This window comes from Equus asinus, chromosome 1 (assembly GCF_041296235.1).
Source record: "Equus asinus isolate D_3611 breed Donkey chromosome 1, EquAss-T2T_v2, whole genome shotgun sequence".
Classification (NCBI taxonomy): domain Eukaryota; kingdom Metazoa; phylum Chordata; class Mammalia; order Perissodactyla; family Equidae; genus Equus; species Equus asinus.
Window position 1 is genome coordinate 197,270,063 of NC_091790.1, and position 18,791 is coordinate 197,288,853.

General features: G+C 38.2%; 1 protein-coding gene across 1 annotated transcript; it reads left to right on the plus strand.

Annotated features, from left to right (window-relative positions):
- Positions 1–7,495: 7,495 nt before the first annotated feature.
- LOC106841955 (olfactory receptor 2A1/2A42-like) lies at positions 7,496–12,061 on the plus strand. Its single transcript, XM_014858259.3, has 2 exons — positions 7,496–8,420; positions 12,033–12,061. Exons 1-2 carry the CDS (start codon positions 7,496–7,498, stop codon positions 12,059–12,061), a joined length of 954 nt encoding a protein of 317 aa, XP_014713745.3.
- The last annotated feature ends 6,730 nt before the right edge of the window (positions 12,062–18,791 follow it).

Consider the following 18,791-nt stretch of genomic DNA (forward strand, 5'->3'; position numbering starts at 1 on the left):
AAAGATTATGGCATCAGAGTTGACAGTGACCTAGGAAGACATTATCTCAAGGGGTTCTAAACTGAACTCAGCACAAGAATTATCTGAATTAAAGCACAAGAATTAAAAGTAGAGTTATCTGCTGCCCCACCAGTAGATCACTGATTCAGTAGATGTGAGATGTATTCTAGAAGTCTGTCTTCAAATATTATCAGCAGCAAATTGTGATGCAGCTGGTCCACGGACCAGGATTTGGAAACCATAGATCTAGAACAACACCCTTTATAATATCTCAGTCAAGCTATGATCAGCCCCATATCTCCCAAAATGTCCTCCTCAAAGCACTAGCCCCTCAAGAAGGCTTTAAAAATACATTCTGTGGTCAAATAAGTTTGAGGATGATTGCATTTTAGGTACCTCATTTTAGGGTTCCCAATTCACATTAGCAAAGTGAAAACTGAAAATTCCTACAATAAAGAAGAATTCTATTTCAAGTTTTAGCCAGTCTTTTCCAAACTTGATCACATGAAATTTTTTTATAACATTTATTGACAGGTTCCTGGAACAGAAGAACTTGATCTGGATTGCCTCATTGTGAGTACTTCCTGTAACCACCTTCTAGAGCAAAATCATTTTTTTCCTGCAAGGTGAACCTCTAAGGAAGATAGAGGTGCAAACACGGTAGCCTAGATTAGCCTGTGAGAATCTGTGCTCTCTTTGGGTACAGAAAGTGAGGGTCACTGTCTCTACTCTTCAATGCTGGATCATCTGGAGATAATGAACCCAACCCTCTGCTTCATCTGGGATCAGCATTCCTAGATACATCTCAGGGGGTGACCTCGTTCAATTTCACCATCTTCTAATCTGAGATTTTAAAAAATGTACTCTATGTACATTTTCCTGTTTACCCACCACATGACATCAATCTAATTTTCTGTCTCAATGCTTTAAAGATAAAACCAAGTTTCTCACAGAAATCTGGAAGGACTTGCAATACCCACTACCTATGTAGTGTGTAAGCTTTGAAAAAGTTTCTCGATTGTTGTTTAGAAAATAGAGATATGGGAGAAGTTCTATAAGAGAATGTTCACAGGATTAGGTCTGTGATGCATATGATGGATAAAAAGGAAATGAATAAAAGATAGAATGCCCAAGGGGCTAGTTGATCCCTTGGAGATTAAGAAAAAGTACATGATTTATTACTCGTTGGCTATTCTTGCAATGAACAAGTCTCAAACAAGAGCTTCATAAACAGGAATTTCCTGATACTCTTTATAGAATGCCATGTGCGTTACTATAATCTCAAAAAAAAAGGATTAAGTGAAGTGCCTGTGCAGTCGCAAAGATTTCCTCCCAATGAAGGAAAAAAATGAACAGTGTGACCACGTTCTTTTGTAGCAAAGACATAGACAAAATTTTATTACTTGTTCTTTTTCTACTGCTGGAAGAAAATATTGTTTTCAAGGGGTACAAAGTAAATTAACATCTTTTTAAAGTTATAATTTTTAAAATGTTATTTTGGAATACAGTCAGGTCTCAGCTACTGGAAAAGCAATAAGATTTGGAGATATGTAAAGGCACGGTTATAGCAATGTATTGATTGTAAATTAAACCCTAGAGTAAATTGGAGAGAAAAGTTCTATTGTGGCTTAGTGGAGTTGAACACTGCTGAACAATTAGGAATTTGGGAGATTAAGAGAAACTACTTAATTGCATCAAATTGTTTTATATTATTGAACAAATATCATCATTTCAATAAAGGGATTAGTGTTCTTGATTATGGGATTAATGTTTAGTCCTTAATAAAGTTTATGCTTAATTGAGTCAGACAAAAGCATTCTAACCTCTTAATTCATCATTTCTATGGTAATTCTGATGATCAGACTATGAAATCATAATTTGAGCATCAATGTTTATCAGTGCGGGCTTCTTCATTGGGAGTTTATAGGCACTATGGAATACATGGACAGTTCTCAGTGGCTCAATGGATCCTTGAAAATATAAACAAAGTTCTCTGTACTCGTTCAGTGTGTGTGAACCGGAGAGGAGAATGACGAGGAGATCCTCAGCACTGTCTTGGAAAGAGAGATCCACGACCTCATAAAAAGCTAAGAACCACTGATGTATTGATGAAAGTTGTTTGTGTGCCTTTTTTTAAATGGGCATTGCAAACCTAGTCTCATAAAGTGTTAAACTTCAAAAAGGAAAGTCAAAAAGTGGCAGAAAACAATTTTCTTGAGAAAACCCTTAGGGGTTTAAGTCTTGGTCATCAGATTGGTAGGTCCAGAAACAAGGTTGCTATCAGTTAACCTGGAATTAAGCATAATTGAGAGAAATGACTGACCCTCACAGGACTCACCAGATAATCATGGTTAACTCGGATGCCAATTTCAACCTTTATAATGGAAGATATTTCTTCCCAGGGAAAGGAGTACTATACACATTATCTAAGATACTCAAGTTCTCTTTTTAAAAATCTGAGAAATAAAGAACAAAAATATGGGTCAAGGAGCCTAGAATCAAAGAAAATGGAATTGAGTAATATCGAAGGGTATTTTTTCAAAACTGTAGAAAAAATTCCCCCCATAGATCACAATTCTCATCATGAGAACCCAGGTGTCTACCAACTGAAGTTTCTATGTCTTGGGCTTTGCTCAACAAGCTCTAACAAATTCTGCCTCTGTATTTTCCCATTTTTCAAGATTTCAAGTGAAACATTGATCTTTTGACCTGTTCACACATAATTACTCCAGAAATACCATTAATAACATTTTACAATTGTTATTTCCCATCAATTACATCCCTGCCATGGTATTCTGAAGATAATGTTCATCCTTGACTTGGATATATATTTCATCACTTAAAAGCTAAAATTTTGCAAACCAATTATCAAAGTAATTTAGTTTGGGAGGTGTTTAAATTATCAACATGTTGATTTTTACGTATTCTACTTTTAAATGGAAATTATGTCCAAGTTATAGTGGACCTTGCTATAACCATATGTGTCGTAAATGCAGGTTGAAATAAAGTCAGTGATTACAGAAAATGCCCAATGCTGACAGATGATGTAAATATTTGTGAACACATTTATTGCAAGTAAGAGCTGACTGTGTTGTGTATATTATTTTCCTTTGTGTATATTTATATTTTGTATATGTTTGTTTTATTCTGACCACTTTTAAAAGTTGTCCACAAGGTAAAAGCTGTGTTACCTTGATATGCAATAAAAAACACGTAATTTTGAGATTATGCATATTACTAGATTTAAGTTCATTTGGTATCATAAACATTTATATTTAATTCCTTATTGCCTTAGTTCAAATTTTTAACTTTTCATAACTGATGGTCACATGGTGATGAACATAGAAAACTATGTCCTAAAGTATTGTTTTCACAGGATTTCAGTTTGCTGCTAATTTTTGCTCTTATATGTCAGTTTTCTGATTTCCACATTTTCTGCAGCTCACCTGGAACATAAAAAGAAAGGAAAGAAGAAAGGTACCAATATTTATGGATTGCCCCATATGCACCAGGCTTCTCATATGATTGGGAGCCATCTTGGGTGTCCCTAAATGTGAGCTTCTTCCCACAGTGGATATACAGAGCAGGAGCACAGACAGAAATGTTCTCAAAATTTGATAACTGTGCCCAATTTTCCCAAAGTTTATGTCATAATCCCAGGAAGGGAGGAATCACACTGTAATGAACTAATTAGTTTGTAAATTGCATGATTGACTGATAGGAGATTTCCAAAATAACATTTTGACCGTCTCATGTCCAGTGTAAGAACACAGACAAATACAAATAAATAGGACAATATCTTAGGTAGCAAATCTTCTCCCAATCCCAGAACAGGCAGCAAGCTTCTAGGGGAAGCTGCCTCCTTGGAGAGAGTCCTTTCCTCCCTTCTCCTGAGGGACTGGACTCAGAATGGAGATTCAAGAATACTTCCAACAGTCGACCTCCTAGAAAACCCTCCCTCAGGCAGATCCTAATAAGCCCCATTGGGACACCTTGGCCTCTCCTTGGACCCGCTAATCCTCTCCATGCCTCCGTAACCCACTCTCTACAGCATCTCCACACCTCGAGTCATTACTTGGCATCAGCTGATTTTCAGGGGCCTTTCTTCCCACTCCTGCTGCAGCGCAAGGGGCCCAGATTACAGTGGGGAGAAGCTGAGCCACAGAGGTTAATGCCAGGAGCTTATTCACCGTCACACTGGTTCTGCTTCCTCACAGGTTCACCTCAACCATCTGGAGATTTGGGAACTAGGGCAGAGCTGGGATTCATGAAATCCAAATAATGCCCAGTATTCCGGGGCTGTAATGAGTCACGTTGTCTCAGATGTGTGCTCCGTGGCGTCTGTGTTTCCTAATTGTGCATCCTGCTGGGGATGAGAACAGGAATAGAGAAAGAGAATTGCTTTGTCTCTCCTTCCCAGTGGAGGTGGGCATGCACTACATCTCATGGCCCACTCCCTCCAGGAGCCCTCCAGAGCTGCCAACTGGGTTGAGCCCATCAGAGAATAAAACTTCCTTTTCTGAGGATTCTGCCACATTTCCCATCAGGAACAGAAGTGAGAGTTCTGCAGCTCCCACAGAAGCTTCTAGAAAGTAGGACAGTGACCAATCTTCAGGTGTTTTTTTCTTTCTAAGGTCCTTGAGTCCAAATGTGGGAGCTACAAGATTGCCTTATTTTATTTCACCATCAGTTCTTCTTAGATGTGTTCCACTATACAGTTTTTATGAACTATGTCTCTGTTACTGCCACTCTTTATTTAAGTATTGGAAAGAAAAATAAATACTTTCTATTAATGTTAAGCATATATACTCATCATTCATATTCTATATGAGTGCTTTCAGGGAAAAATCAAATGCAAGTTTTATAGACAAATTATATAAAGGTGTTTAGGATTTGGTTAATTTTGTTTCATTGGTGGAGAAATATCCACATCATAGAGAAAAAATTACACTAAAGAAAAGAAGTTGACACCAAAGAAAAGAAGAAATTTCTGTATTATGAATTTAGATGGAACATATGAAATAATTTTCCTAGCCAAAGGAAATATAGCAGGGTTTATTATGGAGTGATGCTACATTTCAGTAAAATTAATATGTTGGTTATATGAATTATGCATTTGATTATTGTAAGCAAAGTCACAATTCATATTAAATCTATGAGAACATATTGCAGTGGAAGATGAAGCCAAATGGATACTAAATCTGTCTTATATTTATCTTTAGTTAAGCATAGCACTAAAGACGGTAGCAGGCAGCTAGAATGTACTCAATAAATATGTGTAAATATTAGATTTTCTGTAGGTTGGCAGATAAGTTTTTGTGGCGGGGATGGAAAGAATACAGAAAAGGGACTAAGGTGTTAGGTGGTGGTGCAGCAAGGTGTGAGAAGGACAAGATAGTCACTAAGACTTTACATTTTCTTTTTAGAGGATGTTTATGTTTAATGTACACCTTTGTATTTATCTGTTTATCCCTGAGTTTTCTCCTGAAGCACGTTTTTTCCAGTAACATCTTCACAGAGCTCAGAACAATCAATCCGCTTCATTATGTGCTTCTAAGTCCCCATACACAGGAAGCACATAATAGTATGATGCATTATTATCAATCTTCAGGAGATTCTCGAACAGACTGTAATTAGTTGGAACTGACAGTCAGTTCTTCTTTATGGTCCACATTAGTTTTAATATCTAGAAAAATCACTTATCAACCCTTACCCCATAAGACAACTTTGCCAAGTCTTGGCTTATACCTATGTAAACAATAAAATGAATTAGTTTTCAGTTCTTCCTCGTTACTTGCAAGTAAACAGTCCTACAGTTCAGCTGAGCTATGGATTAACACTAGGTGATTACCTTAGGAATTCTGCTTTACCCATGCCCACCACTTCAGAAAAGAAGTTTTCAGCTCATCACTTCGAGATTTTCTTTTTAAAATATAAGTTCCATCAAGTTTTGATGTTTTCTTTATATAGGAAATGATTTCCTTCTTAGATATTTACTTTAGAACTTTAGAGTTCACTGATTGCCATTTTCAAAATTCTGAAATTGTACATTTATAAATTAATGGACATCACTCTTCCTAAAAGCTACATTTGGAATGGGATGTATTTCAATCTTGAGCCACCTACTTCACCCCCACAAGCCTGTGAGAAATTTAATCTGTTTGCAATCCATTTGATTGTATTTAACTAATATTAGATATGTCACGTACGTATCAAATAAAATAAGAAAAAATAAAAGTATACCCAAAATTTAATTGTTTAAAACACTTTGTAAATCCTTCAGTTATTTTTACCAAATTTATAAAATCCTGTTTTAATACAGATTACCAAGGGTGAAATTCTTCTGAATTACTGTATTTTACTTCCTTTGCAAGGAATGGGCTGGACTTGGCATAATTATAGTAAAATATATTTTAAAAGAAACCAGATCTAATATAAAGACATCAACATTTAGACGTCTGTTCATTTGTTTATGTTTATTAATTTATCACTCAACTTCCCCACTGCTTTAAAAGAAAACAAATTTGCAACAAATAGGGCTACTGTGCTTAAAGAATATTGATGTACTCTGGCCTTGTTTTTCATCTGTCTTTCAATCTGGCTATGAAAAAATCTAGTTTGTACTGTATTTCTTTTTTCATTTATGTTTTCACATTGAGGGAAAGAAATGAAAATTGAGAAGGGAAATTACTATTTTATAAGTGGGTGGATTTGAGTGTGTCTTTCACAGCCAAATACTTTCCTATGCCTTATGTGCTTAAAAAATAAATTTAGAAAGTTTGTTAAGCACCGAATTTTTTTTTCATTTTTTGAGGAAGATTAGCCCTGAGCTAACATCTGCTGCCAATCCTCCTCTTTTTGCTGAGGAAGCCTGGCTCTGAGCTAACATCTGTGCCTGTCTTCCTTTACTTTATACATGGGACGCCTGCCACAGCATGGTTTTTTGCCAAGCACTGCCATGTCTGCACCTGGGATCCAACCTGCGAACCCCGGGCCTCTGAGAAGCGGAACGTGTGAACTTAACCCCTGTGCCACCAGGCGGGCCCCACCATTCTCATTTTTAAAGCTCTTCTGTTATTGATTATTTCTACTATCCAGCAATTCTCTTACAGATTTGGACATTTGTAGCGCTGAGACAATCCATATTTCATGGTTATTTTCTTTGTCATTTGGTTTGATATTTCTTAATTTCATCACAGGGTCAATGGCTCTAGGTAGTAATCTAGGTAGGTAATCACTGGTGACATATTTTCCTTCTGTAAAATTGGATAGCAGGTAAAGAATTTAGCTTAATGGACAGAGACAATTTAAATTTGTTTAAACAGGTAAGGCTTCCTTCCTTCCTTTTTTCTCTACTCCCTTGTTTCCTTCCCTTATTTATAACTCTATGAGTTCTTAAAGATGTATACTATTAATTTTCCACACACCAAAAATTTATGAAACAATAAATAAAATAGATGTCATATAGCTATCTGGTTCTCTCTTTAATAGTGAAATGAAGGAAAATCAGACAATGGTTATGGAGTTCATCCTACTGGGATTTCGTCTTGGTCCAAGGATTCAGATGCTTCTCTTTGGGCTCTTCTCCTTGTTCTATGCCTTCACCCTGCTGGGTAACGGGGTCATCCTGGGGCTCATCTCACTGGACTCCAGACTGCACACCCCCATGTACTTCTTCCTCTCACACCTGGCCATCGTCGACATAGCCTATGCCTGCAACACAGTGCCCCAGATGCTGGTGAACCTCCTGAATCCAGCCAGGCCCATCTCCTTTGCTGGCTGCATGACACAGACCTTTCTCTTTTTAAGTTTTGCTCACACTGAATGTCTTCTCCTGGTGGTGATGTCCTATGATCGGTACGTGGCCATCTGCCATCCTCTTCGATATTCTGTCATCGTGAGCTGGAGAGTTTGCATTACCCTAGTGGTGACTTCCTGGACGTGTGGCGTTCTCCTGGCCCTGGTCCATGTGAGCCTCATCCTGAGGCTGCCCTTCTGTGGGCCTCATGAAATCAACCACTTCTTCTGTGAAATCCTGTCTGTCCTCAAGCTGGCCTGTGCTGACACGAGACTCAACAAAGTTGTCATCTTTGTTGCTTCTGTGTTTGTTTTAGTGGAGCCCCTCTGCTTGGTGCTGGTGTCTTACATGCGCATCCTGTTTGCCATCCTCAGGATCCAGTCTGGGGAGGGCCGCAGAAAGGCCTTCTCTACCAGCTCCTCCCACCTCTGTGTGGTCGGGCTCTTCTTTGGCAGCGCCATCGTCATGTACATGGCCCCCAAATCCCGCCATCCTGAGGAGCAGCAGAAGATCCTTTTTCTGTTTTACAGTCTTTTCAACCCTATGCTGAACCCGCTGATCTACAGCCTGAGGAAGTCAGAGGTCAAGGGTACTCTGAGGAGAGCAGTGTGCAAGGAAAGTCATTCCCAATTGGAATGACATTTGAATCTCTAGCCTAAGTGCTCGATTACTGCCTAAATCTAGAAAAGTTCACTACTCTCTTCGTATGTGTGCCTTAATGACACAAGAGTAAGTCTTCCCTCTTCCTTTGAAGGAAAAGTTTTAGATATATTGCATTCATTGATTTTTCTATTGGATATGATTTTATCAGACATGATTTTTTCTTTTATTTATCATTGAATTAAATATCTGTGCAATTAAAAATTATTTTAACTCATTTTCTGGCTTCCAAAAGTTGAATACAGTCTATCTGTCTCCCTTATTTAACTATATAAACTCACTAACTGTATATGCCACAATATGTTGGAAGAAAAAAATGCTGCAGTGAAAGGAAGTGATGCCCCTAACCCAGCACAAACTTGTCCATTCTCCCTCAATTGGACTCACCCTGCTAAAGAATAACTGAGGGATATTGAGTTGTGTTGCATGACATTGAGAAATTTCATATGAAAATTGACTAATATTAGGGAGTTACTGAGAAGGCCGAGTGAAGGAACAAAATTAATACAAGGTATATAGGAGAAGAGAGGGGAGAGAAGGAAAAACCTGCAGACAGTGTGGGAACAGTGCACTTCGATTACAACTGTGGGGTAAATTGGTTAGCTAGTAGCTAGCAAAAGGGCAAAACTGGGCATTATCCCCTTGAATAGGCTGATAATTGGTATCAAAGAAAATAGTTTGGGTTGTTTATGGATTCTCCAGAAAATCTTGAGTGTGGGGCTGTAAATTATGAAGATGCACAGACTACCTCTATATTTGGTTTTCCAGCGTCTTTTCATCATCAATTCCACATTGATTAGTCCAGATGTGCATCATTTCCCTCATTAGGATGTCTTATCCCTGAAATAGGACATTTCACCAGATAGCGTAAGTGGCTAACCCAGTATAGCTGGCTATTCAGCCTTGGTGGAGGATTGATTTTTACTGATTCATTCTACTTGACAAATCCAATGGTCGGGGATGAGTCCCACACATTTCAGGTGGCCTCTTAAGGTGTTGCCTATAAAATCCACTTCCTAAACTGCCCTGAGACTACTATGGCCACTAGCTTCCAGAGCCTTTCTCAGTCTCACAGTAAGAGTGAACATAAGACTTAGAACAATAAGTGTGTGCCCTTCACTTGGGAATTAATAATTGCTCAACTCAACTCTTAAATACTGTGTATTGGCAGCAGAGCTTACTGACTGTAAAAACAAAATGAGTTTTTATAATAGCTGACATTTTGATTGATCACTTACCCAGTGCTATATGCTGTATACGGTTAGCACTTTACATGGATCGTCTCATTCAGTCATCACAACAAATCCACGACAAAGTTCCTATTATCAGTCTATTTTATATATGCACACACCAGAAAGTAGCAAATGTCAGACTTTTACCCAGACAGTCTGGCTCCCGAGCCCTCTGTACTTAACCACAACAATCTAGTATATCAGTATCAGTGTTATCAAATAAAAAACAAGACTAAGTTATCCCAAGGAAGGATGTGTTTAAGTGAAGGAGGGTTTCCTCACAGCCTCGTGTGTGCCACAGTGAACTCATCTGTGCTCTGCGAAGCCTGGAAGATCATCCATGAGAGGATGGTTGTCCTGGACAGTGAATCCTATGGGCAGAGTCACAAAACTCATTGGACTTTTAGAGGAATACAGAACACGAAGAAGGTGAGAATAAAGATCATTCTCATTGAGATTGGTGAGTTAGTTCAGCTAAGGCCCAGAACCCATACACCAAGACACCAACACCACAGTCTCTCTGTCTCTGTCTAGCTCTGGCTCTGGCTCTGGCTCTATCCCTCTGTCTCTCTCACTACAGGTCAGGCACTGCGCTGTACACTTATTATCTCCTTTAATCCTCAAAACAGCCCTTTGAGGCAAAGGACAATCAATAACCCCACTTTACATGTGAGGAAACTGAGGCACCAAGAGATTGAGTAACTTGCACAGTATCACAGCTAACAACTATCCAGTCCGGGATTGAACTGAGGCAATCTGATTCCTGACCCTACCTTCACGACCACTGAGTAACATGGCCTCTTCAGAGCATATCTGTGGATAAAGATCAGAGAAATCAAGAGGATGAAATAAAACAAATCACTAAGACCAAGTGATGGGCATTAGGTGTTAGACAGAAAAGGACTTAGATTCGCTAAAGAAAGCTGCTTGCCTCTAAATTGATATGTGAAAAAGTGGATGTGGTAACAAGAAAGAACTATGACTCCAAGGGTCAGAGATGGAGGAGGGGTCTGGCGATGAACTTGGTAGTGAAACAGAAAACAATGGAAGAGAAGATTGATGTTGCAGTTCCACACAGGTGTCTCATCAATGGAGTAGAATTGGAATGGGTGTTTGATAGTATCGTATCTACACAGAGCCCTTTCCCAAGACCAAGGAATTTGGATTTCATTTTCGGTGTTCCAAATTGTTATCATCGTTCAGGTGGCATTTACCACCTTTCTCAGGGAGGTATCGAGGTTTGCATGTAAGATGGAGAGTTCCCTGAGGGCGGGAACTGCAGTCTGTTCATCACTTTTTCACCAGCACTAGCGCACTACCTAGCACATGGTAAGCACTGGTTGTGTAAATTCATGAGCCTTTAACTATCGGTTAATGACTTACACACATTTTTCAGTGTTAAACTATCTTCTGATTTCTACATTTTGAAAATCCTTTTATTTGCAGAACATAGTATGGTAGAAAATAATTGTAGCTAAAATTCATTTAATACGGGCTGTGTACCAGGCACTACGTTAAATTCTTTAGATGTCATCCTCACATCAAAGCTATGAAGTAAGTACCAATAGTATTGTCATTTATAAAAGGAAATTGAGGTTTAGAGAATTAATTAACATACTCAATGTCACAAAAATATCAAGCGGTGAAATCTGAATTCAAGGGTAGTCATTTGCATCTAGATTGTGAACCATTCTTTTGAAAAGAACCTTCTGATATTTACATTTTCAATGGCTAAACCAGGCCTGTTTCATAGTAGTCACTCAATAAATGGGACTAAATAAATAAACGAATGACCATTCAGCCCAAACTTCTATCCAGTAAAATGTAACTCCATAAAGTATGTAACTTAAGTAGAGCGGCCATTATTCTTTCAAAGTTAAACATCTCATTGTCCATTAGTCATCTTTAGTTCCAGATGTATTCAGGTCTTGCAAAAGTTTCTTATGGGGTAAATATTAATAATTAGCTACATTCCTTTTGCCGGTGATCACAGAGGAATTGCAAACATATTAGGAGAAGGTATTTAGTGCATAATATAAAAAAAAGGAGAGAGAGCTATGTATATTCATTTCTATCATGTAGAACACAGGTTACGAGCCTTTCAAAAAGATCATGCTAAGCCCTATGATTATGGTTTGCCAGGATGGTGCTTGGGTTAGCAGAATAACCACATAGGCGGTGTTAACTCTCTGATCTCTCCCAAGAGGGTCGAAATATTAGGGGCTGTAACTACTGAAAATGATAGGTATGAGATGCTATTGGTGGAAGTCAGTTCACAAGCCACTTGAAATTGGATCCCACCACGACTTTGGCATGTGCAGCAGGCATTGCCAATAACTGACCTATAGGACGATTGTTTAGTCTTTGCTAGATAGTGTAGACCAATGTTTCTCTGATGTTCATGTGCATTCACATCATCTGGGAATCTTGCAAATTTACGGGTTCTGATTCAGCAGGTCTGAATGAGAAGGGCAGAGATGTGCATTTGTAACAATCTCTCATATCTTGCTGATGCTGCCAATCCACAGACCACACTTTGAATAGTAGTGATATAGAGAAGCAGGAGGAAGAGGGAGGAAAATGAACGAAGAGTTAGAAAGTAGTCTCACAGGATGTCATAGCTGTGATTTTTTTCCCGGACCACAGGGAAGGCTCCGTTTTCTTTGCCTTCTTGATGAACTTTGACTAGAGCACTGGCTTAGTTTGATCTGGTTTTTTGCTTTGTTTTTTGATTTTTGTTCTCTGCTGTTTGTTTCTTTTGAATTTGTGTAACCCTGTGGGGACAAGAGAAATGGTACATTTTTGGGCATGGTCTGGTTTAGTCCTCGGAGGGCTGGCTCAGAGCCAGGATGTCTGGGTTCCTTTTCCACTTCTACCAATTCTACCAGATCACTATGTGGCCTTAGAAAAGTCATTTAAGTCATCTAGGCTTTGGTTCTCTGCCAGTAAAATGAAATGTTAGACTAGATGATCCGTAAGTTCCTTCCAGTTCTCTAATTCTATGCCTCTCTACTAGCTTTCTTGCATTTAGATTTTTGCTTTTACATAGGAGACAAAATAAAATGGATTATTTTGAGAATAACTGAATATAATTAATTCCTGAGCCTTGCACATAGTAGGAATTCAAAAGTAAAGACCAAATTAATGAACGATTTGCATGTGTTAATGATCTAAGAACTATGAATGGTGTGAGATGTATGGAGAATAAGATATAAGAGTTCTCCATGAACTGCAGTCCTTAAGAAAAAAAGGGTCTTGATATCCTGTTTGGAAAGGATTAAGAATACCCATTCACTCACAAAGGATCCCATATCTCTATGCATAGGTGTTATAACGATATCAATAGCTTGCATTTATTGAGCAATTATTCTGTTTCAAGCACTGTTCTGTGAGGACCCATCCATTAATATCAATTTAATCTTTAAAACAATTGCTAGACCTAAATTTTTCTATTATATTCAGTTTACACATAACAAAGCTAAGGCACAGAAGTTCCATACCCCTCAATGGTCTCACAGCTATTGAGAGGCACGGCAGGACTTATTTAGGTCTTCCAAAGGCCAAAGACCATGTATGTAACCACTATTATACTGTCCCCCACCAGGCTGAGAAATCATCCTAAGAAATGGGATAGTGATACAGCTGATATACATCTATAAAAGGAGGGGAAATATACAAACCTGTAGCCAGCCCTGGTGGTCTAGTGGTTAAGATTCGGTGCTCTCACTGAGACAGCCCAAGTTTATTTCCCAGTCAGGGAACCACACCACTCATCTGTTGGTTGTGACACTGTGGCGGCTGCGTGTTGCTGTGATACTGAAAGCTTATGCCACTACTATTTCAAATACTAACAAGGTCACCCATGGAGTGCAGGTTTCAGTGTAGCTTCCAGACTAAGACAGACTACAAAGGACCAGACCACCCACTTCTGAAAGAAGTGGCCATGAAAACCTTATGAATAGCAATGGAGCATTATCTGATATAGTGCTGGGAGGTGAGAGGATGGCGCACAAAGACCAGGCAGGGTTCCGCTCTGCTGTACACGGGGTTGCTAGGAGTTGGAATCAATTCAGCACTAACAACGACCAATATACAGGTCCATGAGAAAATGGACAATAATATTTAGATACAGATAGACTATTCACAGAATAAATGCAAGTCACCAATAAATGTGACAATATCTTCATCCTCAATCAGGAAAACCTACTTTAAAATGAAAGAACAATTATTTCCCAACAGATTGTGGGGAGGGAAAAAGGTTGATAGTATGTGTTGTTGGTGATTATGTGAATAAAAGTAAACACACGCTGTTGTTTGAAGAATAAATTGGAACAGATTTGGATGATAAAAAATTTGATAATATCTGCTCAACATGTAAAATGTGAATACCAATCCTAAGAATCTATTCTAGAGAAATACTTAATGTATATAACTGCACAAAGAAATGTATATACGGATTTTTTATTGAAATTTATTTCAAAAAAATCCCAAATAATCTAATATTTATTAATTTTGGAGTTATTGAACTATGATAACTATATTATGCAGTTATTAAAAAATAGGTATTATCTATAACGGGCTAAAACAAAAATTGCTCATCAAATATGGGTAAATGAAGGAAGCAAGTCACATTTTTATAATTCTTTCTTATTCTGTAGGGAAAACGCCTAGACATACATGAATTCATATATGTGTATGTGTGTATGTGTGAATGTGTGTTTTGATATATGTATGTAATTTCATGAGAAAATGACCTAGAAAGATGCACTCTGAGCAGTCAACAGAAGCTACTTTTAGAAAGAGGCGTAAGCTGTGAGAAATAAATACTTCTGTGGTGTTTGATAATGTTAGAGTGAACGTGTATCAATGTTAAAATTTTTTTAAAAACCTTCTCTCAAGGCACCTCTGGTCCCATAAGTTCTCAACTATGTGTCAGTGCTGTCAATGCAAATAACCAAGAATCATTCTATAGATCAACACAGAGGTGAGTTTAATATATGAGCCCCTTCTGAGGACTATAGCCCGGGAGAGCAGCCTCCACCAGGGAAGGAAGCTCTCTGGAGAAGCGAGTGTACAGCATGATTGTATAACATTGGAACAAGGAACATACATCACATATGATAGGAGTACGTTTTTTCTCTTTTTTCTACAGTCACAAGATGTTTTCCTGCATATAGCAGGTCAATCTGACTCTAACTTCTGGGAGAGAATGCTGATCTTTAAAGAAATACTGATATGAGAAGGAGGTATTGCTCCCTGTCTTTAAAAGCAGCATTCTTTGCTTTGGGACGCTAAATGTTTTAAAGCAGATGTACAACACATGCTCAACAGGCCATGTCAGGCCATTCCAGGAAAACAAGGTCAGGCTGAATCAGTTTTAAACCAAAATGGCTTCTTCACATACCTCAGTACGTTAACTTTCCTTATTGCTTTTTATTTATTCCATCAGTATGTATTTCTCACATCTTAGTGAAAGCCAAAATGAAGTAATTATTAAAAGCAGTTTAGAATTTTGTTGGACTGCTAAATTGTATCAAGATGTTTCTTTGAAAATAACCTTTTTGTATCTATTTGCTTTATTATTGAATACTATGCTGTAATGTTTAAGTAAGGTAACCTAGTTATTTGAGGGGTAATTGAATCCACTCATTCTATGCTTTTATCTGTGTTACTCTCAAATGAACTCTGTGGTCAAATTCTAGCAATATTTTATTCTAAAAATAAAAGTTAGAAATGTCCAGTAAAATCAATGCCCAATGCTAGCAGATAATGTAAATGTTTGCATTTCAATTAATCCTGACTGTTCTGTCTGTATGTTGCGTTCTTTCGTATATTTATGTCTCATTAGCCTCTCTTTAAATAATAAATACCATCAAGATAAAGGTTATTTCAGTTTAATTTTAACAGAATATAGACAATTTTAAGTTATAGATATTGATTTTATGTTAAACAATTTTCCTGAATTTTAGTTTTTGTGATAATCTCATATGTTACACTTAATTACTGATTATATTACTTTTAATTTTTCATTTTTATGAAAATGTCTATTTATAACCAACATTTCTAAGGTGTTGATAATAGAAATGTACCCTCTAAAACTGTTCTTAACACAAGTTTTCAGTTTACTGCTTGCTCATGAAAGGCAACAAGTCTCCTGATTTCCACATGCTGGTGTATAATGTAGACATTTGGAGAGCCCACTCATAGCAAATAAGATCTGACTGTTCCCTTTGTGTTGTTTTCCTTTATAGAAATTTATATTTTGTATATGTTCATGTGTCTCTTCCCACTTTTAGAAGCTGTCCACAGGTTAAAAGTTGTCAACTTTATATATAATAGAAAACACGTTATCTTGAGGTGATGCATTTCCTAAATTTTAGTTTGTTTAGCACCATAAAATTTTATATTTAATGTCTGATTATCTTAGTTGAAACTTTCTATTTTTATACCCTAAAATGACTTTTTATAACTGATGTGTATATGGTATTGAACATAGAAAAATTTGTCTTAGAACTACTGCTTTCACAGGATTTCACAGTATTTTTGTCATATGCATCAGTTTCCTAATTTCCAGCTTTTCTGCAGTTCACCTGGGCATGAGAAGAGAAATAAAGGAGAAAAGATTCTAACATTTATGCACTAGTCTTTTTATACAATCAGGAACAATTCTTCGTGTCCCTAAATAAATATGTGGTTCTTCTCACAAAGGACCTATATAGTTGGAGCACAGTTAAGCACGTTCTTGAAACATGATAACCTGTGCAAGATTTTCCTCAAGTCTATGCCATAATCCCAGCAGGTCAGGGGTCACACTGTAACAAACTCATTACTTTGTAAATTGCACACTTGCTTGATATGAAATTCCTAGCCCTCCTGTGTCTAGTATAAGAGAGAAGTATATATAAACATATATAAACATGAGAATTTCTTAGGCAGCAAATATCCCCACCCTCCTGGGAGAGGTAATGGCTTCTAGGGGAAGCTGCCTCCTTGGAGAGAGTCCTTTCCTCCCCTCCCCTGAGCCACTGGACTCGGAATCTCCCCACTTCAGAATGGAGATTCGAGAATACTTCTAACAGTTGACCTACATTGGTGGTTGCTGCCCTAGAAAACTCTCCCTGAGGCAGGTCCTAATAAGCCCCATTGGGACACCTTGGCCTCTCCTTGGACCCGCTAATCCTCTCCAAGCCTCCGTAACCCACTCTCTACAGCATCTCCACACCTCGAGTCATTACTTGGCATCAGCTGATTTTCAGGGGCCTTTCTTCCCACTCCTGCTGCAGCGCAAGGGGCCCAGATTACAGCAGGGAGAAGCTGGACTCCAGAGGTTAATGCCAGGAGCTTATTCACCGTCACACTGGTTCTGCTTCCTCACAGGTTCACCTCAACCATCTGGAGATTTGGGAACTAGGGCAGAGCTGGGATTCATGAAATCCAAATAATGCCCAGTATTAGGGAACTGTAATGAGTCACATTGTCTCAGAGGTGTGCTCCGTGGCATCTGTGTTTCCTAATTGTGCATCCTGCTGGGGATGAGAACAGGAATAGAGAAAGAGAATTGCTTTGTCTCTCCTTCCCAGTGGAGGTGGGCATGCACTACATCTCATGGCCCACTCCCTCCAGGAGCCCTCCAGAGCTGCCAACTAGATTGAGCCCATCAGAGAATAAACTTCCTTTTCTGAGGATTCTGACACATTTTCCATCAGGAATAGAAGTGAGGGTTCTGTAGCTCCCTCAGAAGCTTCTAGAAAGCAGGACCATGCCCAACCTTCAGGTGCTTTCCCTTCTGAGATACTTGAGACCAACTGTGGGAGTTTAACAGGTTGCCATATTTTATTTTACCACCAATCTTCTCAGACGTGTTGTAGCATCTCGTCTTTTGTTAACTCTTACTCTTACACTGCTCTTCTTTTTAAACATAGGTAAGGAAATTCAGTCCTCTCTAACTGTCTACTGATTATTATTCTGCTGCCGGGATAGTTTGAGGAAAAGTTAATGCTAATTTAGTTGAACATGTTGGTCACAAATGTAAGTACGTATAGAATTTGGTTAATTTCGTCTTAAACAGTGGAGAAGTAGATGCACAAAAGCACTAACCTTGTGAACATTGATGCTGGATAAAAGAATAAGAAATTTCTGTGTGATGAATTTCGAGTAAATAGATGGGAAATTTCCTTAAGCTGAAGAAGATTGCACTTTGATATATTATGGAGTGATTTTACGTCTCAGGGAAGCTAACATTAGTTCAGTCCTTGTGTTTATGTCTCATCAACAAAACCACAATCTATAATCCACACTTTCCATACACATCTCTTCCATTACCCATAACTCAGAGGACAGTGTCAGGCACACAGAAAGTACTTAATGATTACTTTTACGTGTTAGGCTTTCCCAAAGCTGGAAGTGAGTGATGTGTGTGTCTGTGGTTGAAGTGGTGGAGGAAAGTGCAGATAAGCGAAGGAGTTGCTACCTAAAGGATAATCTCTTCAGTTTTTAATAGAATTGTCACAGTTTTGTCTTCCTTTTAATCCCTAATGTCTCTTCAAATGATCACGCACTTTCCCAATAAAGACATCAAAAGATCAGAAGCCAAACCTGTTTTACTAATCCTTCAACAACGTATTATGCAGAAAACATGTTGTTGACATACATTGTTATAATCAAGACTTTGCAAAATGGGCTTTCAGAGGATAATAGGCACTAAGAGGAATGATTTCCAGAGACTACTGTGAACCATGAAATGGCCATGTTGTCAGGTCCACACAATCGTAGGCTAATCAAGAAGCTGTTAAAGATAGATAACACTTGATCTCAGATATTGGATGTTCACTGTGTAGCAGGAATATGCTCAATGTGTAACATGTATTATTTCAACAACCTTGTGAAATAGGTACTATCACTTTTCTCCTTTTGAAAAACAGGAAGTTGGGGCTTGGAAAGGTTAAGAAATATACTCAGAGTCATTCAGGTAGTAAATGTGTGTCTGACCCCTAAGCCCATGATCTTTGACTCCTACTCTATAGTGCCTTCAATGTTTTGGAGTGTTTTTTTGTGCTTGTTTTCATTTTTTTGCTTGAGAATCTAGCTCAAGGCAGAATGTG

Coding starts and splice junctions, on each gene's coding strand:
- LOC106841955 (XM_014858259.3), top strand. CDS start 7,496: ATGAAGGAAAATCAGACAATGGTTATGGAGTTCATCCTACTGGGATTT. Junction 8,421..12,032: donor AGCAGTGTGCAAGGAAAGTC/ATTCCCAATTGG, acceptor CCAATAACTGAC/CTATAGGACGATTGTTTAGT.